This window comes from Cricetulus griseus (assembly GCF_003668045.3).
Source record: "Cricetulus griseus strain 17A/GY chromosome 1 unlocalized genomic scaffold, alternate assembly CriGri-PICRH-1.0 chr1_0, whole genome shotgun sequence".
Lineage (NCBI taxonomy): Eukaryota > Metazoa > Chordata > Mammalia > Rodentia > Cricetidae > Cricetulus > Cricetulus griseus.
Genome location: NW_023276806.1, coordinates 245,737,882 through 245,765,405, shown reverse-complemented (window position 1 = coordinate 245,765,405; position 27,524 = coordinate 245,737,882). Strand labels below are relative to the sequence as shown.

The window sequence follows — 27,524 nt, the reverse complement described above, 5'->3', positions numbered from 1 at the left end:
ATGTTCCAGGTTGTTCTGGGTGCTCCTCAGCGTTTGCTGAAGGAAGGGAGAGAGTCCCGGCAGCTGGTGCTGGTGGTAGTGTTTGTGGCTCTGCTCCTGGACAACATGCTGCTGACTGTGGTGGGTACGTCTGGGGCTTTTGGGGATGAGGGTGTGTCTGCTTTAAGTCATAACGGCAGCTTGTACCCTACTTGATTTCATCAATGAGCAGACTTGCTAAGATTTTCATATGGAAAAGACATGGAGGTTGTTGAGGGTCAGAGCGAACTGTAGGCAGCAGGCTCTGAGGCTGTCAGACTTCAGACCAATGACTCCAGAGGTCCAAACAAAAACAGCTTCAGAGGGGCCTGGCATGAAAAGAAGACCTAAGCCAGAATGTCACTTCTTCACCATTATGTCTTCTCATGGTTTCTGATGACTCTGGAGACACCTGAGGCAGTGAGCAAGGTTTTCCTGGGATGCTATTCCAGCCTCTTCTTTGCAAACATAGGACATCCAAGTCCTTACCAAGCCTAGTCTTGTTTGCAATTCATTGCCCCACAGTCCCGAATTTTCTGGCTGACACTTCGCTAATTTTTGCATGACATTACAGAAGTATGTGACTTAGTACTAGCATGTTGTCCCTTCTGGGTGACATACATGCTTTAAAGAAGAGTCACCTTGTGACAAGTACATAATCCAATACAGTCAATACTCATTTCTTGTGGTTCTAATAATTATATTAATAAAATTCTCACAAACACTGAAATAGAAAATAAGGAATCTCTGAATCAAAGTGAAGTATGCATACACCATCTCCACTCCACCATAGAAGTTATTAAATCTCGACGTCAATGTGTCCTGGAAGGTTCTTTCTCTTTTACAGAAGGCTCAAAGGTGTTAATGGCATACCCAAGCTGCCCACTGGCAAGCACTGGGGCTGGAATTCAATACCTGTGAACTGCCTCAGAGCCAGAGCTTCTCATACCACACTGCCTGGGTCCTTAGACTCTCCAGCCCTCTGGTCGTCTGAGAGCTTATACAAAGAGGCAGAACCAACCTTGTTCTATTTCAGCTGGAATATGTGTATTGGGTGACTATTTTTTCCCCATTTTTCACCCATCTGTGAAAAATCATTATAGATCATCATCAAGTATTGGTTCTCAGGTTATTATATGTGATTGATTACAAAGTAGGTGAATTAACCAGTAAAGATGCCACAAACCCATAAAGCTTAACTATATGATAACTAGAATTTGGTCCTTTAACTAATAGGATGATTTGAGCATTTGTGATCTTTAGTAGGCTTTGAATGATGTTACTTAGGAGTCTTCTCTCTGCATAAACCTGGGCCTCATAGTAATGCCTTTGAACTTAGTAGTTTAAAGGGTTTCTGTCCTTGAGTTTCCTCACATATCCTTATTGATTTTCAGTGCCCATTGTGCCCACCTTCCTGTATGCGACAGAGTTCAGAGATGTCAACTCTTCTTTGCATAGGGGTCCTTCTGTAAGGTCCCAGCAAGCTGTCACCTCTCCTGACTTCTCTACCATATTCTCCTTCTTTGACAACACCACTACGACTGCAGAAGCGCATGTACTCTTCCATGTAGCTTGGACAAATGGCACCATCCCTCCTCCAGTCACTGAAGCTGGCTCAGCACCTAAAAACAGCTGCTTGCAAGGGATAGAATTCTTGGAAGAAGAAAACATCCGGGTTGGGGTTCTATTTGCTTCAAAGGCTTTGATGCAACTTCTGGTCAACCCATTTGTAGGACCTCTTACCAACAGGTAACTCAGTAGCTACAGTGTCTGTCTTAGCCACTGCTCTATTGCTAAGAAGAGACATCATGGCCAAGGCAACTATTGTAAGAGAAAGCATTTAAATTTAGGTCTTGCTTAAAGTTTCAGAAGTTTAGTCTATAATCATCATGGCAGGAAACTTAGTGACATGCAGGTAGGTTCTGGAGTAGTAGCTGTGAGCTATATCTTGATCCATAAGCAGAGAGAGAGTGTGTGAGATAGACTCTGGAGTTTGCATGGACTTTTTGTTTTTACAAGACAGGGTTTCTCTGTGGCTTTGGAGGTTGTCCTGGAACTAGTTCTTGTAGACCAGGCTGGCCTGAAACTCACACAGATCTGCCTGCCCCTGCCTCCTGAGTGCTGGGATTAAAGGCATGCTCCACCACCTCCCAGCTGGCATGGACTTTTGAAAGCCCACCCCCAATGACACACTTGCTCCAACAAGGCCACACCCCTTTATTCATCTTATCCTTTCAAAGTGTCACTCCCTGGTAATTAAGTGTTCAAATATATGAGCCTATGGGTGCCATTCTTATTCAAATGCCACAGTGTCCCATCCACATAGTACAGACTGGGGCTTAGTACAGAGGTCCAGGTCTCATATAGGTCAATGGTTCTCAGCCTTCCTAATGCTGTGACCCTTTATACAGTTCCTCTTGGGCTTGACTCCCAACCATAAAATGATTTCATTGCTACTTCATACTGTACTTTTGTTACTGTTATGAGTTGTAATGTGAATATCTAATGTGCAGGATATCTGATGTGTGACAACTGTGAAAGGGGCATTCCATCCTCAAAGGGCTCATGACCCACACAGGTTGAGAAGTGATGATACAGGTGGTTAGAAGACGAAAAATGCTCTGGCCTCCAGGGGAGCTAGCAGTTTGGAAGCTTGTTATCCCAAAGGATAACAGGCTATTGGTGAAATGTTATAGATGTCACATTTTCTTAGTGATGTGACTATTGAACACCGAAACTAGCTGGAAGTTGGAGAGCATGGCTTGGGTGGGATGAGGAGTCTGAGACAGTCTGAACACATTTTGATGTTCTGGCCTCCTAGAAAGCCAATCTAGGATGATACTGGGGTTTTGAGAGATATTTTTTCCTGGAAAGGATAATTTGAGCCTTGTTTATGGGTGGATTTACATGTTTGTTCATTAATGTGTATGCATTCACACCACTGTCCCAGTGTATGAATGGCTGCTGCAATGCTATCTTTCTTTGTTCACTGCCGTTTCAGGATTGGCTATCACATCCCGATGTTTGCTGGCTTTATGATCATGTTTCTCTCCACACTAAGTAAGTCATTTGCTTCCCTTCATGAAGCATCTTTGATTCCATCATGTAAACGTAATGTAAGGGAGCAGGATTGAATTGCCCAGAGGAAAATAAGACATCTGAACAAGTCAAGTGGGACACTGACTGAAAAGTTTTGTAGTCATTTGAATGGGGCTGGGATAGTCTTAGGAACCACCTCCTCTAACTGGAGCAATTCTCCTCTTCTACAGGAGAACAGACTCTAAATCGTGAGAGCTGTTTGGATGTACATGCTATGGTGTGTGTGTGTGTGTGTGTGTGTGTGTGTGTGTGTGTGTGTGTGTGACTAACCTCTTGAGCAAGCTTACTACAAGCCTCCCATCTTTTAAAAAGAGATAGCATGATTTTATTGTGCTGTGGTAAAGGTATTATTTTGGTGTGCTATGGGAAGGGTGACTAACAACAACAACAAAAGAATGTTGTATCATAGTAACTAGAAAAGTCCCCAAATCCTAATGTTTCCCAACTAAGGGCACTAAAGGTAATACCCTAGGAAAGTAAATTTGCTAAAGAAACAGAAAAGTAAATGACAAAGCTCATCCAGTGTCAGCTTTATGTTCCTAATAAAATGGAGGTGGAATCAAAACAGTGAGATGAATAAGCCTGATGTATGAGCCTGAAAAGGGCTGAAACACCGGGGTGAGTTGTTCACTATTAGGGGATTAAAGCAGGGAATGCACCTGGAGATCGACCTTTGGTTCCTACTGCCTCTGCAAATTCCTTGTTCTAACTGCAGCTTCTTCCTCTTGATTTTTTTCTTAGTACTCTATCACACATCCTCCTTATTCCCCCTTCTCAGCTTTTCTTCTTCCCAGAGTAAGAAGTTGGATGAGAATAGTTGCACTTAGAGATGCAAGGAAGGCTGAAGAGCAAGAGCTCGAAATGGGATGTTTTGGCTGAGAGCTGGAAATACTCTTGGGTCATTATAACTGAATGAAAGAAAATGAGGTCACAAGGCTCTGCTGCCTAGTTCTAAACTCAGGGTCACAGAAAAGGCCCTCATCAAACTCTGTGGGACACTAAACAAAACCAAAACCAGTAAATGAAGACAAGAGACTTAGGGTGGTGGAAGGGCTGGTTGGGTTCAGAGGGAAATGGAAGTAGGGGGTGGGGTGGGGACCAAAGTGCACAAGTATGAAGGGGTGAGGACAGAATTTACTCACAAGAAAAGAGATCAGAAGTTCGTTATCAGTGTTCACTAGTTTTCTATAAGTTCAGTCTGTGTTAGAGAACACAGTCTGTGTTAGGGAACTCAGTCATTCAATGTGACTTGGAAATTCATTAAAATTTTGTCTGGAACACATATAAACAATAAAATATGTTCTAGGTGTCTAGAGGAGGGTGTTGTGGTTGCCTTGGGAATCATGACCATACCCTGTAAAATAAGACCACAAAGTGTATCTGTGATCCAAGCAATTTATCACAAAATCCTTGCCTGATCCTCTGCCAAGGAGTAGAGTCAAACCTTTTCTTATTTACCTAACTGTATGTGTTAAATAACAATTATGGTTTACATGAGGTCACTAGTGTTGCTCTACTGGGTTAGCCCAATTCTATACAAAAGAACATATATTTGCCTGTTAGGATAGCCTATGTCAGCCTTACTTGGGGTTTGAATAAAATAATAAGAACTGCGTTCAGGGGCTGGAGAGATGGTTCAGAGGTTAAGAGCACTGGTTGTTCTTCCAGAGGTCCTGAGTTCAATTCCCAGCAACTACGTGGTGGCTCACAGACATCTGTAATGAGATCTTGTGTTCTCTTCTGGCCTGTAGGCAGAACACTGTATGCATAATAAATAAATGAAATCTAGAGAGAGGAGAAGGAGGAGGAGGAGGAGGAGGAGGAGGAGGAGGAGGAGGAGAAGAAGAAGAAGAAGAAGAAGAAGAAGAAGAAGAAGAAGAAGAAGAAGAAGAAGAAGAAGAAGAAGAAGAAGAATTGAGCACAGGCCTGTAATCCTAGCACTTGGGAGCTAGCAGCAGGAGGCTTAGAAGTCCAGAGTCATCCTTGGCTATAGTGAGTTCAAGGCCAGCCCAGGCTACATGAGACCCTGTCTCAGAAAAACAAAATTACTAAGAAGCTGCTGTTGCTTATAACTCCTCTTAAAGTCCCACCTGGGTCTTCTTGATGTAACTGGGGGACAAATAATGGCCCATATTAATTTAGAAAGAAGAAAAGGAGCCAGGTGGTAGTGCATGCTTTTAATTTCAGAACTCAGGAGGTAGAGGCAAGTGGATATCTGTGAGTTTGAGGCCAGCCTGGTCTACAAATCAAGTTCCAGGACAGCCAGAGCTGTTACAGAGAGAAATCTCATCTCAAAAACAAAAAACAAAAAACAAAAAACAAACAAACAAAAAACAACAACAACCAAATAAACAGACAAAAAGGAAAAATGAAAAGGAAAATTATTGGTTTTTTTTCTCAATAGTGTGACCAACTATCTTGATTTTCCTGGGACTGAGGCTCTCCACAATGTGACTTTTAGTTCTGGAACTATAAAAGTCCCAGGTAATGAAAGACAAATTAGCCACTCCATTCTTTAAGGACATAAAAGTGTGGGGTTTGAGCATACTAGTATTAGAACATCCAAGAATGGGCATTGGAGGTTAAAAAAGGAGGGGCAGAGAAAGTGTGCTTTGGGGAAGACCATGAGTGCTTGGGTGTGGTCATGTTGGGCTATAACTGAAGATCATGACACACAACCAAAGATACATATAATAAGTGGTCAGGAGGATTAAAGTTTGTCTGAATCAGACACCTTGGGTAGGATTCTTTTCTCTTTGGAGATATTATTTGGGAGTTAAGGATGAGTGATGTCTGGGACTACCAACACAACCTCTACAACCTGTAATTTAGTTTGAGACAGCACTCTCCAGTTTGCCTCTCAGTTTCATTGTGTTAGTCTCAAGTAGATGATCCATCTTCAAGGGCATAAACTGGATGCACTCTTTCTTTTTCACATCTGCTACCAGTCCAGCAGAGTAGGGCACTCAGTATCATTTAGTAAATCCCAGTTTGATTTGGTGGAAGCATCTTCTGCCAAGGGGAAAGGGTCAGATAGAATGTAAGATGCCTTCTACCCAATGTCTATGGCTTTGAGGTGCACCCAAAAGATGGCCCAGGAGGGCCCAGCAATGGTAAGGGGCCAATGTGATGTAATGCAGGATCCAGGAGTAGGGTTAGGTACCAGTTTCCAATTTCAGTGAGTAGAATATCAGATTCTCAGCAAGAACTACCACCTTCCTTCCACTGTGTACTGATTTGAGTTATGCATCTGTGGCTTCTCAGCTTTTTCATCAATTCAAAATCAGTCCTACTTGAAGATTGGGACGATTAAGTAGTTAACTTCAAGAACAAAAAGCAAACATCACCATGCTTTCTTCCTTTTATATTTAAATATGTTAATTCTGTGAAACAGGGCACTCATCTCATCATGCATGCTTAAGATCTATGTAATAGTGACTCATCTCTACAGAATCTGAGTCATCTTGCTAATTCTTCTTTTCTATGAAAAATTTGATGTTTATTTATTCTGTTATTTGTTTGTTATACATGCATATGAATGCCACAGAGTGCATTAAGGTCAAAGGACAACTTGAAAAAGTTGGTTCTGTCCTACCATGTGGGTTCCAGGGATCAAACTCAAGTTGCAGTCAGCACCTTTACCCACCGAGCCGTCTCTCTGGCCTAAAAATTATTCTTATTTTTTAAATGTTATTTTATTAATGTCCTGCTTTGTTTTTTTTGCTGTTGTGATAAAATATTGTTACCAAAACAACTAGGTAAAAAAATGGTTTATTTGGCTTACAGACTAATATAGTTCATGGTTGGGGAAAGCCAAGGCTGGAACCCAGAGGCAGAAACTGATGCAGAGATCACAAAAGAAAGAGGCTTACTAGCTTGCTTCTAATTCCTTGCTTAGCTAGCTACCTTTCTTACACAATCCAGGACCACCTGCCTAGGAATGGTGCTGCCCATCTTGGGCTGGGCTCTCCTGTATCAATTAGCAATTAAGAAAATGCCTCACAGACATGGCCACAGGCCAATCTGATCTAGGTAATTCCTCAACTGCTTCCCAGATGACTCTGGGCTATCTCAAGTTGATTGCCAAATCTGACTGTGACAGTCTAATTAACCTAATATCTAGTAATGGGTTTGTACGATTGTTTCATGCATTATAGTATGTACTTTTGGCCATGTTCATCCCCCTCCCCAATTACCCTCTTTTATCCCTCCTCACTCTCACTGATAATCTTCCTCTTCCCAAAGAGCCCCCTTCTTTCATGTCTTTTTTTGGGACCCAACAAGTTTAATTAGGGTTACTTACAGAAGCATGGATGAGGGACTATTTACAGGAGCACAAGCACCATGCTAGTGACTACAACACTGAGGAAAATGTTTCTCCTCATGTCAACCTGGATCATTCTGACTCTTCTCTTTCCCAGTGTTTGCTTTCTCTGGCACCTATGCCCTGCTGTTTGTGGCCCGAACCCTTCAAGGCATCGGATCTTCATTTTCATCTGTTGCAGGTAATGCTGCAACACACACACACACACACACACACACACACACACACACACACACCTCTCTTACTACTACTGAACTACTTTAGCTACTACATAAAATTGAGGAAACTAAGGAAAACGCCATCCAGGGAGGTAATTCAGGAATAAAGTGACTGTGGGCTTGTGGGAGGGGCCCAGAGATCCCTGGCCTGGGTTAAGGTCAGTTGTTATACAGGTACAGCTAGCTCAAGTCAGAATAAGCCTAAGCTCAGGCTTTTTATCTGCTTCCACTTCTTGGCCTTTCCTTTGCATTTCTGTAATGTCATCATAGTTTTCAAAGTATTGCTAAGCGAAGATGTCACAGCATCTCATGAAGCTGCTGTGTTATGCCTTTCACATAAGTGAATGGCCCGATGGCACAGATGCTAGATGTTGCCAGCCTGTTCTCCCTCCCAGGTGCCTAGTATTTTCATGCTCCTCCTTGAGCACCACTGAATACAGTAGTCCACTCATATGTCTTCCTTTACTGGCCTGGTCTGTGACCTTCTCATGCAGAGAAATATATTAGGAAATGACAAAACCCTATGAAACATGAAATAATTAGATAGTAGCATTTTTTATATTATCCTTCCCCTAAGGCTTTTTATTGTTAACAATATTAACAACATCAGCACCAAAATAGTAAGTTGCATGTAGGGAAAGAGGGCGGAGCAACTGTAGAAGGCAGTATTTGCAATATACTGTGAGCTATGTTTTATAACCCCTCAAATGAAATATTCAGCAAAGACAATCACTCAAGATGTTACAGGGATGGAACAAAGGGAAGCAATCAGCAGCAGCATCCTCCCACATGCCAACTTCAGCTGTCATTTTCTGTGCAGGACTTGGGATGCTGGCCAGTGTCTATACTGACAACCATGAGAGAGGGAGAGCCATGGGAATTGCTTTGGGGGGCCTGGCTTTGGGTCTTCTGGGTAAGTAGCACCTAGACAGAGGCCTGAATTCAGGAGATGGGGGTGTTGCAAACTCTACAGAGATGGCTTCAGGAGGCAGGTACTTCCCTGTCATGGAAGACAAGTAAGTATTTTCCTTGCCTTCCTAGCCCAATTATGTTGACCCCTTCAGAAAGATCACTAGGGGAAGGTGGCATTTCTTTCTTCTTAAGAATCTGTGAAATGCATGAGGCCCTGGGGAAGTCATGAAAAACAATCTTCCCAAGGGAATGAGTGCCCCCACATTACTAGGCACTATTACTGGTACTTTCCACAGGAGAACCGGGCTTTTACCAGAGTCTCTGCTGATTTCATAGAAGTAATGTTTTTCAATCCTTATAACCAACTTGTGAAGGATGAATGGCTTCCCTCAGGCTAGAGATGAGAATTATAAAGATTAAGGAGTTATCCAAAGTAATGCCAGGGCCAGAATAAGGACACAGATGTTCTGTACGCAGAAGTCCCAGCTCCAAACAACATATTTATGTTTTGGATGACATTCAGACTTCATATTGACTAATTCAACAAGCTTTTGCACTCTCCATACCAAGCACAATGCTAACACAGAGGGCATAGAGGTTAAAGACTTCAGACAATGTTCTGCCCTCAGGGAGTTTACAAACTTGCCCAGGGAAGACCTAAGTCTCATTCTTCCCTGGCCTATGCTCTACCAGACACCATGGTACAGAACAAAGGGAAGAAAGCCCTGTTCTTTGTTAGTAGCCATATGGCTACCCAGGTTGGATTTGGGTCATATTAGACTCCATTATCAGAGTCACTTTTAGAAGAATGAGCATGCTACATCCCATAGAGCCCCTTCAATGTCAACTGCTCCTTCTTTCTTGGTTTGAGCATGGCACTAACCTCCTACAGGTTCTCTTTCACACCCCCTCTTTCCTTCATAGTACATACTACCAGAAGAATCTTTTAGAGCCTACACCTGGTGGTGTTTCTTCTCTGCTAAAAAGTACCATGTTTCTCAATAACCAACAAGGTTATTGCTGGTTACATCAATAGATACCTCATCTACCTGGAGCCCTTGATTAATGTTGCCTCAGCTATCTTCATCTTCATATTTCCCCTCAAAACACTCATGTTGCATTAACATCAATTTTTACTTCCGTGTGTGCCCCCATTCGGACCCTTCAGTGTTATTCCTACACATGGCCCCAGGTGTAATAGACTTGGTAAAGTGTTTACGACCATCCTGCCTTTCTGACTCATTCCATTAGACTTACATAGTATTTTGTGCACAAGACCGTTTACTGTTGAGTGCTTTGCCACATTTCAATTATTTGTCCTATTCCCCCTCCCATCCCTGCCCTGCAAAATTTCAGTTACTAGAAAGGAGCTCTTTGAGGACAAGACTGAATCTTCTCCAGCTCTGAACCCCCAGCCTCAGTGGAGCTTAGTGCCTTCAGTAAAGGCAGAGTGGGTGGGTGATGGAGAAGAGTCACACCGCAGGTGTCTGTGCTGTCTTCCTTTCAGTGGGAGCACCTTTCGGAAGTGTGATGTATGAATTCGTGGGGAAGTCCTCGCCGTTCCTCATCTTGGCCTTCCTGGCCCTTCTGGATGGAGGTAGGTCAATACTGGTGCCTCCGCTCAGGTTGGAAGTGCACTATGCCATGGTGTCTATCTTGACATGTTTAGATGGGTCAAGGGCTGCCCCATTCTAGGAGAAAAGGAAGAAACTGAAGGGGTTGAAGGGGTAGCTACATGGCGATTAGTAGAGGCCTGGATAATCAGTGACTAAGCAGAACTGTCCCTCGGTCTCCCTTTTTCCTCAGCTCTCCAGCTTTGCATCCTATGGCCTTCCAAAGTGTCTTCTGAGGTAAGTGGACAGGAAATTCCACTGCTCTGGGAAAAAGAGCATGGCTGAGCACAGGTGAAAGGGATGCTGAGAAAAGTGAACCCCAGCTTTGGATTCCCTGGAGGCCTACACTTAGAGTAGCAAAGGAGTCTGGCTTGGACAAAGATGGAAGTGAGGCTGTAGAAAGAATGAAGTGCTTTCTATGGAATGGCAAAGGTGACAAAGACCTCTGGACAACCAAGAACATCCCCAGTTAAGCATCATTCAGTTATAGTTCAGAAATACCAGCATTTGTGTTTATCTGACGTCAAGCCAAAGACAGCTCTAAGAAATCCAGATCAAGAAGTATTATGAGGGTATGGGTAGAGCATTGAGCAAGGAGTTGCCCAGCATTCGAGTACTGATTAAGACGGTGCTGGCGTGCAAGCATTTTTGTGTGTATGTGACAGAAGCAGTGGTGCCAGTGGAGAAGAATGAATGTGTCTACCATTCCTGGGTCAGGTCTCCTCATAGGTGAGTTGTCTGAAGTCAAAGGAGAAGGGATTGTAACAACAGAAGTAGAAAAGGACTGGACACCACTGGGAGGGTAAGGATGCATCTGAGCTGGAGAAGATTCTAGATATGAAGAGAAAGGGGATGAGATCCGCTACAAAGTTTGATAGAAAGAACTTACTGTAGATGAAGGTACTGTGGCCTGGGTGTCAGTGGGAGGACTTTAAAGAATTTCCCTTGAATGTGGTATTATACTTTGTTGTATGAGTCGGAAGGGATATAATAACTTCATAACATTAGTATAGTATTTTGGGGATGTATAGACCATTACCATCTAGGAGCCAAAGCTATCTAGAAGATATATTCACAGGACATTAATCTCTCTTGCTATTTTCCTTCCCTCACCTCTATCTCTTGAAAGTGAGCACTTCAATTCTGTTCTGTTTTTGTGTTTTCTCTCCCAAATGATTTATGTCTGTTTTCTTATGGTTACCCGCTTCCTTCCATAAAAGGTAACACACTCTATATGCTTCTTTACATTTTCCTTCCCCCCTCACTTAATGTATCCTGAAAAAAAAAAAAAAACACCCCCTTGTTGTTTTGCAGTTTTATGATCCATATTAGGGAAGAAATGTTTCCTTCTGTTTCCTGTTTGTGCATTTAGGTGGTTTTTAGTATGTTGCCATCACAAATAGTACTTCAATTAATAACCTCATGAACATGCATTTTATAATTTTGGAAGTAATGCTTTCTTCTTCATCTGACTTTTTTCTCTCTTCCTCCCTCTCTCCCCCCCTCCTCACCTTTGACAGTACTGTAGTAGGAATCAAACACAGGTCCATGCCCAGCCCAGGCGAGTACTCTACCACTGAGCTGTGCACACCCCAGCTCTGGCAGTAAACATAACATATCTTTAACTGTGATGCTTGTTTACTTCTTTGTGTATATGTTTACTATTTATATTCATTTCTTTGATTTGTATATGGGGTAAGAATATTATAATTTTAGTTTGAGCACCTCTGTATTTATCCATTGTTGTGTGTGCATCCAGACTACTAAATATCATATGTGATAGAGTAGAATGCACACAAGAGATTAGGAAATACTCTTTAGTTGCAACTACTGAGTCAGGGAACACCGTGGGAAGGTGAAATTTGAACTTGACCTTGAAGGGCAGGTAAGATGGAGAACTAGGGGGATGGGAATGATGGTAATTTGGGTAAACATAACAAAAGGAAGGTGGGGTGTCCAGGTGTAGCTGGTATAAGGGTAATGACACGAGAGAGGGGCAATCAAGACTAGTCATTAGGACCAGCATGATGACATCAGTATTCAAACTCCCCAACTGCACAGTGTAGCACAGAATGGATCAAAGGGAGACCCTGAATTTGAACTCTCTTCTGTAGCACTTCCACAGTCACATTGAGGTTAAGTGCTCTGCCTGTTGTCAAATGTTGCCTGTGGGTCAAACAATGTTTCTAGAGAGATATAGTGGAAAGTCCCATGGCACTTCTTGACAATCCTGGCCTTCCTTCCATTCACTGGAGGTAGGAATTATGTCCAATACATAGTGTGCTGCCAATTGCCTCAGGACTTGTACACAAGATGGACTCTGTCCCTAGCTGTGATAGCAGATAGGTCACATCCTTTCCCTCCACCCAAGTTTCTACAGTAAAGGAGCCAATGGTATCCAAGGTCGTATCTCAGATCTTGTGAAAACAGGTTGTGAAGCCTGTAGAAATGGAAGGTTCATGTTATTTGTTTTCTCAGAATGCCATGGGAACTCCACTTCTGACACTTCTCAAAGACCCCTACATCCTGGTGGCAGCAGGTGAGCTGAGCGCTGCCTCCCTCTCTGTGGGAAGAGTCGGGCTTTAGGCAGCCACACTGGCTCACAGAGCTGTCTCTCAGGTTCCATCTGCCTGGCCAACATGGGGGTTGCCATACTAGAGCCCACACTGCCCATCTGGATGATGCAGACCATGTGCTCCCCTGAGTGGCAGCTAGGTAAGTGACCTGGGTCCCCACCAATGGCTAAGGCACCAGGCAGGTGCTATGGGTCTTTTCGAAGGTAATCAACAACCATCAAGTCCATGTCATCAGCCTCTTAAAGGGACAGTACACACCCTTCACAGACTCAGCCCATGTCCACACGGATGAACTGAGTCCAAGTGGGTGGGTGGAGAATCACCTTATGAAAGATGGCGGGCAATGGAAAGGTCACGGGCCTAGTATTAATTTAAAAGTATTCAGTATTTCCAGCCAAAGGCTTGTTTTTGTTTTCATAGTATTGACTGGCAATAGAAATGTGTGAAAATCACCTCATCTATCTGTATTACTTCTCTTGTTGCTGTGACAAAGTACCCAACAAAAGCATCATAACAAAAGGAGGATTTCCTTTAGCTCATGGTTTGGGAGGACACAGTCTATCTAGGCCGGAAGGCCTGCAGAGTTAAATACTGCTGGACCGCCTCAGTTCTGGAGGGACCATGAAACAGAGAGCAGGGGATGCCTGCACTTATCTGTGTTCTTTTTAAATTCCCTTTTATTTTGTCTAAGGCCCCAGCCCCAATGGTGCTGCCCACATTCAGTGTGGGTCTTCCCTCTGCATTTAAACCTCTTCAAATGCCCTCACAGACAGCCCAGAGGTGTGTCTCCCAGAGACTCTGATCCAGTAATTAATAAAATTAACTATCACCTTCTGAGCATCACCTTCAAGGAATCTTTCATTTATGTAACATTGTAAGGTAAAATTTTGCTTTGTTGTTCCAGCCAGTGAGGCCTTATCAGCTCCATTTACAGGTAACCGTGCCCATGCTGTCTCCTCTTTAGTTTTGACTAGTCCTGGGGATAAATCCCAGGGTCCTCATGCAAACTGGGCAAGCATTGTACCACTAAGCTACAGCCCCAGCCATGCTATCTTATTTAGTGAGACCTGAGAAATAAACCCTAAGCCTTAATGCCTTTGAACTAGGCACTTGGTACCACATTATTTTGAAGTAATCTGGTTTCACAATGAGTACCACTTGACTGATGTCTAAAATGAACATGGTAGTGCCATCTGCTTCAAAGAGCTATTATAGGAACAAATGGCCTGAGGTGTGCTCTGTACCTGTACACTGTGTAGGTTCACAACCAACCACACTGTCACTACACCTCCTTTTGTTGTCCTATATACTCTATAAAGGGTGTGCAGCATCCATCCAGGCCCAGAATAGAGGCCCCCAGCCTCTTCTGCTCCGTGGAAGCCTTGTGATTTGAGTGAGCTTGGCGAGAATGCCTGGACCACTTCCAGGAAACCTAAGGACAAGGGGACAGAAGAGGCTACGTGTAAACAACTCAGACACTAGAGGCAGGAGAGGCTTGTGGTGCCTTGAGAAAGCTGATAAGAACTGGATATAGCTCAATGGACCATAAAAAAAATACAGAATCTAATTTTAAGGGACCAATTCAAAGCAGGAGTCCAGCTGTACACTTAGCTTCAAATTGAATTTCTTGGGCTGTAACTGCCTCTGACCAAGACAATTAATTGAGTTAGGCAATGCTCAGTGCAGATAATATCTCTTCCGAAGAGGTTCTGGACACTCTGGCTCCTGGTACTAGTGAGTACACTACAACCTGGAGCAGCCCTCTCCCAGCAATCCAGTTAGCAGCCTCACTTACAAGTACCAGCATCTTATACTACTTTTCCTCAGTGCTGTCTGTACCTATAAACTCTATACATTCTAGATGATGCTGGGGCTTCTAAGTAAGTTGGCAAAAACAGATCAAGTTCACCTCCCTCTTTTTTTAAAATTTATTTTTGTTTTCTATACACCCTGACCACAGTTTCCCCTACTCCTTCCAACACCCCCCTACCCAATCTTTTCTCTCCAGATCCACTCCTCCATTTCCCTTCAGAAAAGAACAGGCCTCCCAAGGATGTTCACTGAACATGGTGTAACAAGATACAAAAAGACAGACTCTCATAACACGGCAGGGGAGGCAACTCAGTAGGAGAAAAAGGATCCCAAGAGCAGACAAAAGAGTCAGAGACACCTTGACTCCCAGTTGTGGTGGTACACACTGGTAGGATTGCTAAAGGAGGCTGAGACAGGAAGATCACAAGTTCAAGGCCAGCCTGGGCTACACTCCTATCTTTTTTGATCACGATCTTGTTTTTGTTTTGAGACTGGGTCTCACATAGCCCGGTCATGCCTTGCACTGGATATATAGGCAACCTAGCCTTGAACTCTTAATCCTCTTGCCTCCATCTCCCAAGGACCTTAGGCTTTGAGGCATGTGCCCCACACCCCATGGAACAAGTAACATTTCTAATGAGTTTCCAGGGGACAAGGGTATACACCACACCTGTTGTCAATCACCCTTAGAAAATCAGTGCCCGTGAAGAACATTTCTCCAGTTTGCAGGAAGGAGAAAAGGCAAAACAAACAAACAAACAAAAAACCCCAGTCAAACTGACAGCAATAACAACAACAATAATAAAAGCTGTTGAGAGTGACATGTGGTCTGAATTGGACCTGGTGCCACATGGCCAATGGGTCCTAGGTACTGCTACCAATTACAGAAGATAACACTGTCTTTGGAAACAGATGCACTCTGGTTTGAACTTATACCCAGCCATTTACCAATTGTCATGCTGGAGAGCCCTGATTTTTCTTATATTTATTTATTTAGACAAGATCTCACTATACAGCTTGGACAGATTTTGACTTCCCAGTTCTCTTATGACAACTTCTTCGGTGCTGGGATTATAGGTGTGCACCACCACAACCGTCTTCATTTGTAAAATTTATAAAATCTCTCAGGGTCTTGGTCTTTGTACTTATTTCAGGGAGGTTAGTGCAGTGCAGTGCGTGGATTAGAGGATTTGTCAGCTAATAATTCATCTTGACAGTCATGGCTATGTGCGCTCCACCCTTGAGACAGGCTGTGAACCGCATGTGGGTGTTAATTAGCCTAGAACACAAAGTCCTGCTGAAATACCAGCTAGGGTCAGGTGCTATGGAACAAGTGCCTGTTTGAGGAAATTTCACACAATTTACAAGGATGTCAGGGAGACAGGGAACTAGGCCAGTGAGCTTCCTCTTTCTTTGTATTAGCTAAACCATTCAGTAGTTATTACCTCTAAACTTTCAAAAGCATTTACACACAAATGAACAGGTACAGTTTGAAGCAGATTGCCACCCTGTGCAGATAAAGTAGGCAAATACAGGACGGCATGCTTCACTTCTGCTGCCTGGAAGACAATATTAAAAGCAAACAAGCAGCTGCCCGGCCCTGACCAACTGTTTACATTGGGCTTTGGGATCAGAGACATGGTACTTTCTATTGGGTTACATTGTTTCCTTAAGGTCCAAAGTGGTACAGGGAGGGGCTATGAGGCCCAAAGAGACTCACACTGCTGGTTCCAAGCATACTCTCCAACCAGAGCTGTCCAGGAGTACCTCTGGTGGGCTTGGGTAGAGGAAACACCTGGCCTTGAAGTGAGATGCCTGGGTTCGTCCTGACCATCACAGGCCACCATAATTAAGCCGAGTGCTCACAGGGCACTTCTGCGCCAAGCCCGTCTAAGAGATATCCAGTGTATTCTTACTTTTCTTTTCTTTTCTTTTCTTTCTTTTTTTTTTTTTTTTTCGAGACAGGGTTTCTCTGCGTAGCTTTGGAGGCTTTCCTGGAACTAGCTCTTGTAGACCAGGCTGGCGTCAAATTCACAGATATCCGCCTGCCTCTGCCTCCCGAGTGCTGGGATTAAGGCATGTGCCACCAACACCCGGTGTGTTCTTACTTTTTATGTTCTCTACAAACATTTTAAATTTTTTAATAATCTCATAACTACAGTGTATTTTTATCATAACCATCACCCCAGCCTCTCCAGCTCTTGCCATGTTGCCCTACCCTGCCTTTAAAATGATGGCCTCGTCTTTAATTATTACTGTTTTAGTGTGTGTGCTCAGGCATGTGTTTCTACATGCATACATGTGTATAAAATCTCTCAGGGTCCAATAGTGTCGTCCATATGCTCATGGATGTATGACTGACTACCTGGGCACAGACAATTTTCAAAAGGGCTCACTCCTGAAAAAAGATGATTCTCCTTCCTTCTGATGCCTGGAGATCTTCAACTAGGGGTTGAACTTTGTGAGCCCTTCCCCCACGTACACTGGAATACTGACTGGTGTGGTCTTGTGCAGACAACCATATTATTGAGATTTCATGGTTGCAGCTTCCCCGTTGAATCCAGAACATGCTATTTTGCAACAATTAGCCTTGTCCTCAGGCTCTTATAATCTTACGTAATGTTCCCTGAGCTTTGGGTATAGGGTTATGTCACTCTGTTCATTTGGGGACAGGCACCTGAAAGTCACTTGCTCTCTGCATTTTGACTAGTTGTGGTTCTTTGTAATGGCCTCCAACTGCTACAAAAAGAAGATTTTGTAATGAGGGCTGAGAGTCTATGTAGTATTTTCTTGGTGAATCAAAACCATCCTGTCCCTGGGTTAATTTTATTTTCATAACAAAATGGCCAAGGTGGGCTGACTTCATAATTTAGCAAGCTTTGGAGGTAAATGGCACAAATAAATAGTGCTGGGTGTTAGCAGCACAGACAATTCAAGGTGCAATCCCATCCTTCAATTTACCCTCAGAAAAGTTCTAGTGGTCCATGGGAGCCTACTTAATATGTTTCTAGGAAACCCCTCTGATGATCAAAGGACTTGCCCTCACCTCTAGCAGGGTCTCACATAGTGGCTTCAAACTCACTGTGTATCTGAGGTTGAAAATGAACTTCTGTCCTTCTGCCCCTACCTCCAGAATGCCAGGATTACAGGTGTGTGTGGACCTGTGGACATTATACGCTACTGAGGATAGAACCCAGGGCCTCTTGTGCCTGCTAGGCAGGCACTTTACCAACTGAGCTACATCTGCACCACAGGCCTTGCTCTTAAAGGTCTTTTCTCCACCCACAGCAACCTTCTGGGGAACAAACGCCCAACACATGAATTTTCGGGGGGTGGGGGAGAGTTTCACATACAAACAATTTACAAACCTTTATTTAAAAGATTCTTTTGACCTGACCCAGTATGCCATGGCCCTTCTAAATCCTGGGCTTTGTGGGATTCCCTGACCTTGGCAAGTATCAGCATGCAGTCTTCCTCTCCTCTGTACCTCTCACCCTTGCTAAAAAGCTAGATTCTTTCCCAAGAGCACCATGGGATCCCGAGGGCTCTTGATGACAGTTTGCTCTGTGCCCTGCCGACAATCTGCCCCTCCAGGCTTTGCTCTCTTTTGTTGTTTCCAGACAGTTTCTTTCCTGTTCACCTTCAATGACCCCTGGATCCTTATAGTCCATCAGTTTGTACTGCCATCCACCGACCTCTTTGTTACCTGTTCTCCCACAAAAACTCTCACACTTGTTCTTTCCAGGGTGATTCCTGTCCTGAGCTAGTGACTTCACTGCCCTGGTGGGTGAGGCTGTCAACACCTAAGCCTCCCACTTTCTCAGGGTACTTGCATGCAGTGATCCCTTTCTCCTCAATTTAACCACTAGATGCTATGGATGCCCTTGCTACTAACACCACTCCTAATCCCATCCCCTCTGGAATCTCGGTTTCAGGCAAGCTAGTTGGCATCTTCCACATTCTTCGCTCAGTTTAACGTTACTTAGACCAGCCATCCACTCGCCTTAGGTGTTTTTCTTTTTCCATCACTGCTCATGCCTCTTGCACCCCCCCCCCCCAAAGTTCAGTTTGGCTTCTAGAGTCCTGCACTAATGTCACTTCCTTTGAAAGTCTTCTTTGCTTCTGAGACTCTCTTCTGGTTAAAAGTTCTAGTCCTGCCTCTGTCAAGAACAGTGAATAGAGCAGCAGTATAACATATGGCCAGGATATTTTTCCTTATCTTCTTTTATTTCTTGCAGTGCTGGGAATTGAACTCAGGGCCTCATGAATGCTAGGCAAGTGCTCTACTGAGATCCATCCCTATTTTGTTTATTATTGCAGTAGTAGAGACGTAGGATCCCATATATGCTAGATAAACACTCTGCTAGTAAGCTAAATTTCCAGCCTTTTAAATTTTATTTTGAGATTGGCCACACCAACTTTCCCAGGCTGGCTTTGAACTTGCAGTCTCCCTGCCTCAGCTTCCTGAGTATCTGGGATTGAAAGCATATGTCGTCATGTCTAGCTCTCACCTAATATTTATGACCACAAACCTAAAGTATATTTTTCTGCTAATGGTCTTCCTATATGCTGCTAGCTATATGCTCCATTTCTCCTTCCAAAACAACTGTTTTGTTTTTATACTTCCCCAGATAGACTTCTGTACACTCTACACATTCATCCTCACATGTTCAGCTATTGACTTTTCTTAAAGGGAGGCCAAGGGGCTCCTATGGTTTGTCACCATTTGTCTTGCATCCGTGCCCTCAGATACTGCCTTCTCTCTGGGGATGGCTGAATCATTCTAGTGACTCCCCATTGCCTTCTTAGCTGTATCCTTCACTTCATAAGTTTCTCCTCTCATTCTTTGCTACCTTTCAAAGATAAGAATTCCATCCTTGGGCTGGAGAAATGGCTCAGTGGTTAAGAGCACTTCCTGCTCTTCCAGAGGACCACAGTTCCATCACCAGCACACACAGAGTGTCTCATGATCATCTGTAACTCCATTTCTAGGGGACCTGATGTCCTCTGATGGCACTGCATGGACAAGGTGCACATACAGACATGGTGCACATATGGACAAGCAGGCACACACTGATACACATAACTAAAAATTTTTAACCTGGGTGTGGTGGCATACACCTTTGATCTTGGCATTCAGGAGGCAGAGACAGAGGGCAGAGGCAGAGGCAGAGGCAGAGGCAGGGGGATCTCTGTGGGTTCAGATCCAGCTTTATCCACATAATGAGTTCCAGGATAGTCAGGGTTATGAATTACAAAAAAAAGGAATCCTATACTGTGGTGTGCAAATTAGGATATCTATTTTTTTTTGAACTTTTGCAGGAAATCCCACCCATTTCCCATATTAAAACAAAAAGAGTTTGTGCTCTTAAAAAGTCTCTATTTATAATTACTAATGTTTGTTTGGCAGGGGGCATGTACATGTGAGTGCAGGTACTCAGAAGCCAGAGGGGTCAGATCCCTCTGGAGCACAGGCAGCTGTCCTTAACCTGCTTGTTAGGGACAGAAGTCAGATCCTTTGCGAGACCACTAAGAGCCCCCAATCGCTGAGCCATCTCTTCAGTCCCCGCTTCCATTATCTTAAAAACCAAGAAGCGACCAGCTAGTCCTGAGTGTGTGTGCTCATGACCTCTCCCTGGAGCCCTGCCCTTGTATATCTGCTGTCCGGCCCCTCCCCACGGCTGTTTCAAGCCCTTCATGCCCTCCTGACTTCTCCTTTCCAGGATCTTCCCTCTCCCCATCATCCAGTTGTTTAAAACAAAACAAAAAACTTTAGTTCTCATTATTTCTCTCTTCTCACTCTCATTGTGTCCCCACAGGAGGGAAAGCTCTACAATGCCACCTTAAAAATACTTCCAATTTTGTTTACTTTTCTCTGTTTTGGCTTCCAAGAGGAGACTCTGCCTTTTCTCCAGGGCTTGCGACAGACAGTCTCTGCCTTCACTCTTGTCCTGTGAAGCCATTCTTCTAAGATACTTTAGAAAACACAGGCTGGTTTGTATAATTGTCTCTGAAGCTTCTCATGTGCTGTCTGCTCACAGGTCCCAGCACCCAGCCAGCCTTCCTGCGCCTGCAGCTGCGCACTATGTGGTTTGTTCTTTAAGCTTCTGAGCTTGTGTTGGGTGCCACACATTTCTCTCTTCACTTTACTCAGCTGAAGCTGAGTAAACAACGACTCAGCTTCAGCACCACCGGCAGCCTTTCTTGGCTTCACAAATGCATGGTTGTCTTTCCTCCAGTCACTCTGACATATGGCTACATGAAATTTCTTTCACATTTTTCAAAATTATTTTCTCCACGTTATTTTTAGTGTTTACTTTAGCATTATTATTTAGCAAATAAAATAAATTATTGTAGCATTAATTATCAATCTCTCCTTAAATGTGAGCTTACTTTGAGTTATGATCGTCTTTCGTGTTTATATGCTTATACTTGTTTGTTTTAAGATAGTGTTTTGCTATGTAGACATTGAATTTATAATGCTCTCCACTCAGCCTAGTAGAAAAGCCATCGGGGATCTCAAGACAATGGCCACATAATCCCAAGTACTTCTGCAAGGCAAAAAGGTAGAAGGGCACTTATCTGCTAACTGCTTAATCAAGCAAGCACTTGCACAGGGCTCCTGTGCCTCACTCTTAGTGGTTAGAATTCGGTTTTACATTCTTGCCTGATTGGTTAATGGACACTGTCATAGTAGAAAAGCATAATAAAGCATTTGAGCATATATTTTGATTTTTGAGGAAGTGCCAATATTTGTATTTTTCTATTTCTTTTTTAATTTTTCCATTAAAATAGCACTTCCCGCCTTTGGTTCAATGCTTTCCTTGAGAAGACAATATGTTTTCCTTGTGTTGCCTATGGCCTCCCCCATACTGGAATTATGTATTTGTTTCAATGTTTACCTTTTAAAAATATTTTTTTACCTTTAAAAATATTTTAAAAGTATTTTACATTTTATGTGTATGGGTGTTTTGCCTATATGTATGTTCTATGCACCACATGTGTCCCTGGTGCCCAAGAAACTGTAGTTGTAGAAGATTGTAGCCACCATGTGAGTGCTGGGAATGAAACCTGGGCCCTCTGTAAGAACAGTCAGTGCTCTTGACCACTGAGCTATCTCTTGAGCCCTTCTGTGTTGATCTTATTTGCTGCTCAATCACCGGCCTTAAGAATACCTGACACATGGTACAAGCTCATCAGGAAAACACAAGAAAGAAGGAAAAAGATGGATGGGTGGGGGAAGAACTCAGAAATAACAAGGAAAATTTCCAAGTCATGTAGTTTACAAATGGACAAGCCACATACTGAACCCAAACTATGCTCTGAAATCCATGTTTCAGATCATCTCACTCTGTTGTCATAAAGGCATGTGGCCAGGACAGTAGTTAAGGAAACATTTTCCAACTTGCTCCCACTGTTACCTGGCATGATATAGTAACAGCTTTGCTAGAGTCAGATGTTGGAGCCCAGGCTTGGAAAGGCAAAGACCACAGGCAAAGCAATAAGAGGACAGACAGCTCACACGCAAGTGAGGGATTTGACTTCCCAGGAAGCTCCTACTTTTGTGCTGATAACCAAGTGAATCTTATACATTCCAGTGACTCACTGAGTCACTTGTCAGAAAGCCTGGGAGCTGAGAATGTATTAAATACATTGAGGCTAAAAGCAGCCTTGTTTTTGAGGAAAACAGGGCTGCAGGGTCCTGAGACTGCTGCTGTTGAGTTGCGCAAAGATCTTCAAAGCATACAGCAAAGTGGTTTGGGGACCTGGAGGTGTCAGAGGTACTCCACAACTGTAAGAAATAAGGTGCTTTAGATTAAGTTGAGCAAGTCCTAAGGTGAGCTTCCATGTTCTTCCACAGGTCTGGCCTTCTTGCCTGCCAGTGTGGCCTACCTCATCGGCACAAACCTTTTTGGTGTGTTGGCCAACAAGATGGGTCGGTATGTACTCAGAGGAACTGGAATAATGGTTAAATGGTCACTTAACAGTGTCCTTTGAGCTTGTTCCTGTACTTGGGACAGCTTCTTAGAGACACTATAGGCCACAGTGATAAAAATTTCCATGAGGGAGGTGAATGGGCAGGTGATGGGGACAGGATAGAGAATGGGTTATCCTGAGCTGACCGCTTTCCAGAGGCAGTGATTACACAGAGATAGCCCTTCCTTTCCAGCTAAAGAGATAATGCCACCCCAATAGCCAACAGATGCCAAAAGAAAAAACGCAGTATGCATTTGGGGGCAGCAGTTGCCAAGTTCTATTCCATGGAACTGAGGGAATTGTAGACAGGGACATCAGAAGCCAATAGGGGCAGGGGTTGGGGTGGCAAGAAGTATGAATCTAGATTCTCTCTTCTCCTACTACAATGATGAAATAGCCTTGGTTTTAATTTTATCATTGTAGCTCAGTACAAAGATTTAAAAAGTACATTTGAAAGCATCGTTATGGGTATGAGGAGGTATGCATATTTCCATATGGGTTTTGAGATGCAAACCACATATATTATGAGTAGGTGGAGTCTGAGCTGGGCTGTAGAGATAGGTCAGTGGGTAAAAGCACTGACCTCAAAAACTTAGTGACCCGAGTTCAATCCCCAGAACCCACATAAAGACAGAAGGAAGGAACTAACTCCACAAAGTTGACATCTGACACACACATGCTGTGGTGTGCCTCTTCTCACAACCACCCCCACTCTACACACACACTCCCCCTCACTCAAATAATAATAAAGAAAAACTATGAAGGAAATAACCTGAACTGGCAACCACTAGTAATCAAGAGCATGGCCACCTCCCTAGAACCGAGTGCCTTTGGAGCCAGCAGACCAGTTCTGAGGGAAACAAGCACACGTCCCACTGTACTTCTCCCAGCACTGCTATGAGAAGAGCTTCGAGGTCAGGGAGAAGTGGTCAAGCAAAGGACAGGGGCCAAAAGGCTTCAACCTGGTCCTGAAGTCTGTCTCTATGCATTCCCTTCCCAATCCAAGGGATTGCTTGAAGTAGGGTGTGGAGGACTGGCCGAGGTGGCAAGTAGTAGCCATCTCTCTACAGATAGGGTGGGATGATGGCTCTTTTCTTCCAGGTGGCTGTGCGCCCTCGTTGGAATGGTGGCAGTAGGCATCAGCTTGCTCTGTGTAAGTACAAGGCCCAGTTGAAAAAGGAGGCATGCTAGACATTGAAAGATAATTTTCCTTTAGATGGGCAGTGGGCTGACTTGGTAGGAACTTCTAGGAAACTATTTCGACATGAGCAGAAATTGGTGCTGGGGGAGATGCCATCAACTGAAAGGGCATGCCATCAAAAGGAGGTGGAAAAGGAGAGGAAGCAGGCCGTGGGTGGGGGGAACCAGAGGTGCGAGGCTGTGCACATAGACATAAAGTGAAACATGTTGCTATCTTTCTGGAGCCAGCCAGCCAACGGTGTTCTATGAATCCACTTACTCAATCTACTGTGACAACTGCCACCAGCCACCAGGGTAGGTACCATCAATGGCTCAGTCTCTAGGACCAGAAAATTCAGTAGAAGAGGGAAAGCAGGGGTTTCCATTTTTAAGAGCCCTTTGCACTCCCAGGTCTTTACTGTCTCCAGTTCTCAGTGGAGACCACCAGTCCATCAGTCCATTTGGCTCCAGGCTCAAGGATATGAGAACAGAGCTGCGGAGCTTTGAGCACTGCACCTAGGATGAGCTGGAACCCCTGGTGATAGGCATGGACTCAGGCCTCCACCCCAGCTTTGTCACTTGTCATTTATGTGGCTCTGAGCTACTCATGTCACCCCCTCTGCTCAGTATTCTCACTGAAGGATTCTGCTTGCATATCACAGGATGTGTGAGGTAACCCACATAGACTGCAGCATGGAGAGGGCACATGAAAAGCCCCGGGCAAGTCAGCCCTGCCACTGATAAACATGAGCGCCTCTTGAGGTATTGCTCCATAGGTATGATGAGTTGTCAGTGCTAAATGGCATGCTAAATCTTTGAGGGCTACGCGATGGAATAGTGGGTTGGGTAACAGGTACCAAGGAAAGGGTAGGGACACTGCTTAAAAGGGAAGGACAGGCTTTCAGCAAGGCTATGCATGCCATAGCTTGCTCTTGTGCCACCCAAATGATTCCACCAGTCTCTCCAGTTGTTGAGCTGTTAACTGTTGGGCTCATTTTTTTTTTTTTTTTATCTTTTTGCTACAATGGCTACCAAGTTAGGGTTTCAAATAAATGTGAGGACTTAATTTGGTGGTTCAGGCCTTTAATGCCAGTTACCTCCAGATGCTAAGATAGGAGGTAAGGGCTTGCCTGGGCTACAGACTAAGTTCAAGTCTGTCTTGGGCAACTTAGTGAGATCCTATCTCAAGAAATATAGAGTTCAGTCTGAGGTTCAAACTTGATCTTACTGCTTACTGGCTTCATAACTTTGGGTGGTTCCAATCCAGCTTTCATGTGATCAAAGTGGAGAGGAAGATTATTCCTCAAAAGAAGGTGTGAGAAATCAGAGGTAATGCATACAGCACATGTCTCCAAACTCTGTCACATGAAAACTCTGCCTGCTGTGCCCCCATCCCAGTGGCACTATGAGGAACTCTTCTTTTGGTTCTTTCCAGGTGCCTCTGGCTCACAACATTTTTGGTCTCATTGGTCCCAATGCAGGCCTTGGCTTTGCCATAGGTAAGTAGTGCTCTTAAGACAAAAAGAAGCCTTTGAGAACTTCCTTTGGGTAAGGTTCCTTTCCTCCCCATTTTCACATCAGAAGGCAGGAATGGGAGATGGCAGATGTGCGGAGGTGGGCTCGTGGTTCCTACCTGGACCTCTGTTGGTGCTGACTGTGGGGACAGCAGGCCAGGGAGGCAGAGTAGAGGGAGGTGCTGTAGCTATGGGTAAGCTGACTGACAGCATCTTGCTTGTTCTGGCCACAGGCATGGTGGATTCCTCTTTGATGCCCATCATGGGATACCTGGTGGATTTGCGCCACACCTCTGTGTATGGGAGTGTCTATGCCATCGCTGATGTGGCTTTTTGCATAGGCTTTGCTATTGGTATGTTGGTTGGGTGCGGATGGGAACTCCCAGGCCCAAGTGACCCAGTCTCCCCTATCCATTGTAGCTAACCTGGATGTGGAACCAGATGCCTTATTTTCCTTGGGAGCTGAAGATAGTGGAATCTGTTACTGCCTCTGTGGTTACCCACTTTTCCTAGCATAGTTTTCCCCTAATTCAACAAACACTTGGAATTTGATTTATTTTTTTCACAGGTCCATCTACCGGGGGTGCTGTTGTACAGGTCATTGGCTTCCCGTGGCTCATGGTCGTCATTGGTGTCATCAATATCATCTATGCGCCTCTCTGCTGCTTCCTGCAGAACCCCCCAGCTAAGGAGGAGAAGCTTGTAAGGCACCCTGAGTGCTGAGTAAAATACATGACTGTTTCTTCCTGTGGCTCCACTGTGAGCTCATTTCCCCTCTGCTGGTCATTTCTCGGTGGTGTAGTATCTCTCTCTCTTCTTCCTAACACATGTATCCTTCCTTTCCCCCTTTTTCCTTTCCCTTCTTTCTCCAAGCCACTGGATCCTCTATCATCTGGATCTTAAGTGAAGAAGGAAAATGGGGAGCAGGCATGGTCATGTACATCTGGTCTCCCAGCATTTGGGAGATAGAGGTAGTAGGATAGAAGGTCAGGGTTGTCCCCAGCTATGTATGGAATTAAAGGCTAGCCTGGCCTTCATAAGACCTATTCAAAAAAGCAAAATAAAACAAAACTAAACTAAAAAAAAGAAAAGTGAGATCTTACTGAGAGATGGGAATATTGGCTATAAAAGGCATCCTGTGGTTACTATAGCAAGACTCAATTTACTAAGTTATATCTTATATAAGTAGCAGAATTCCACGGAGTATGTTCAGATATTCACTCACACACTCATTCATTTGAATCTGCTTTATCCTTATCTGGTGATGTCTTTTTTTTTAAATTACCTCATTTTATTTATTTTTGTCTGCATATGGTGCATTCTAGGTAGTGTATAAGAGGAGGGTACTGTCTTCTTTTATTATTCTTTGCCTTCTGGCCTTGTCTACGCTGGCTGTCCAGTGAGCTCCCAAGACCTGCTTGTTTCTATTCATCAGTACTAGGTTTACAGGCATATGACTGTGCACAGTCTTTATATGGGTGTTGGGGATTCCAGCTCAGTCCTTATGTTTGCAGAGTTAAGTGCTCATACTTACTGAGGCATCTCTCAACTCAGGCCATGTCTTTTAAAGTTAAAAAAATAGTCTCTAGGTAAAAAGATCCTGTATACTCCCTGATATAGTTAATATGATACTTTGCTCTTCTTGTAGCATGAACACCCCAGCAGCCCTAGGGCCTCGTGGATTCAGGAAGTATGCAGAAGCTTCTCAAAGGAACAGGAGTAGGCAGAAAAATCTATGAGAGGAGAATCCATTTCAGCCAGCTTCTTTCTGTGCCTTGTACATACTGGTGCTAGGATTCAAGAACAAGCATATCAGATGTTTGTCCTGACTGGACCTGAATCATGTGCCTAGGTACCTTGGAAGGCCTGAGCCTATTCATGAGGCAGAAGGAGGATGCTGTACTTACATCTGCACTAAGCTTGGATGTGCTAGTGTGGACAAGAAACAGGATGGTCAAAACTATGCAGTAATATCTATACTTGTTTCTTGCTTCAGGCTATTCTGAGCCAGGAATGCCCCATGGAGACTCAGATGTATGCATCCCGGAAGCCCACAAAGGAGTTTCCCTTGGGGGACAACAGCGATGATCCCGGCAGTGAGGAGTAGCTGAAGAAGTCATCCCAGGTGACCCCGTTTAAGACTTGGATTTCAGTGACCACCTGCTCCCCAGGGACAAGATCGCTATGGACCATTCAATGGGTTTCATTTTCCTTTGATCTGGGTGTCTCCCTGCTTGTCTTCTCATTGATGCCTTGCCCTTAATCACTTGTGCAAGCCACCA

The 27,524-nt window shown here is 44.0% G+C and overlaps 1 protein-coding gene across 3 annotated transcripts; it reads left to right on the top strand.

Annotated features, from left to right (window-relative positions):
* Slc18a1 (solute carrier family 18 member A1) lies at positions 1-27,524 on the top strand. 3 transcript variants are annotated; one of them, XM_027388859.2, is made up of 15 exons: positions 1-124; positions 1,413-1,767; positions 3,020-3,078; positions 7,539-7,622; positions 8,480-8,572; positions 10,079-10,168; positions 10,378-10,421; positions 12,663-12,723; positions 12,804-12,899; positions 22,434-22,512; positions 23,651-23,702; positions 25,164-25,227; positions 25,476-25,595; positions 25,811-25,944; positions 27,239-27,524. In XM_027388859.2, exons 1-15 carry the CDS (start codon positions 1-3, stop codon positions 27,347-27,349), a joined length of 1,566 nt encoding a protein of 521 aa, XP_027244660.1. In that variant the 3' UTR covers positions 27,350-27,524. The 3 variants fall into 3 exon arrangements, with proteins under 3 accessions (XP_027244660.1, XP_035307771.1, XP_035307772.1); XM_035451880.1 differs by lacking the exon at positions 12,804-12,899; XM_035451881.1 differs by lacking the exon at positions 25,811-25,944.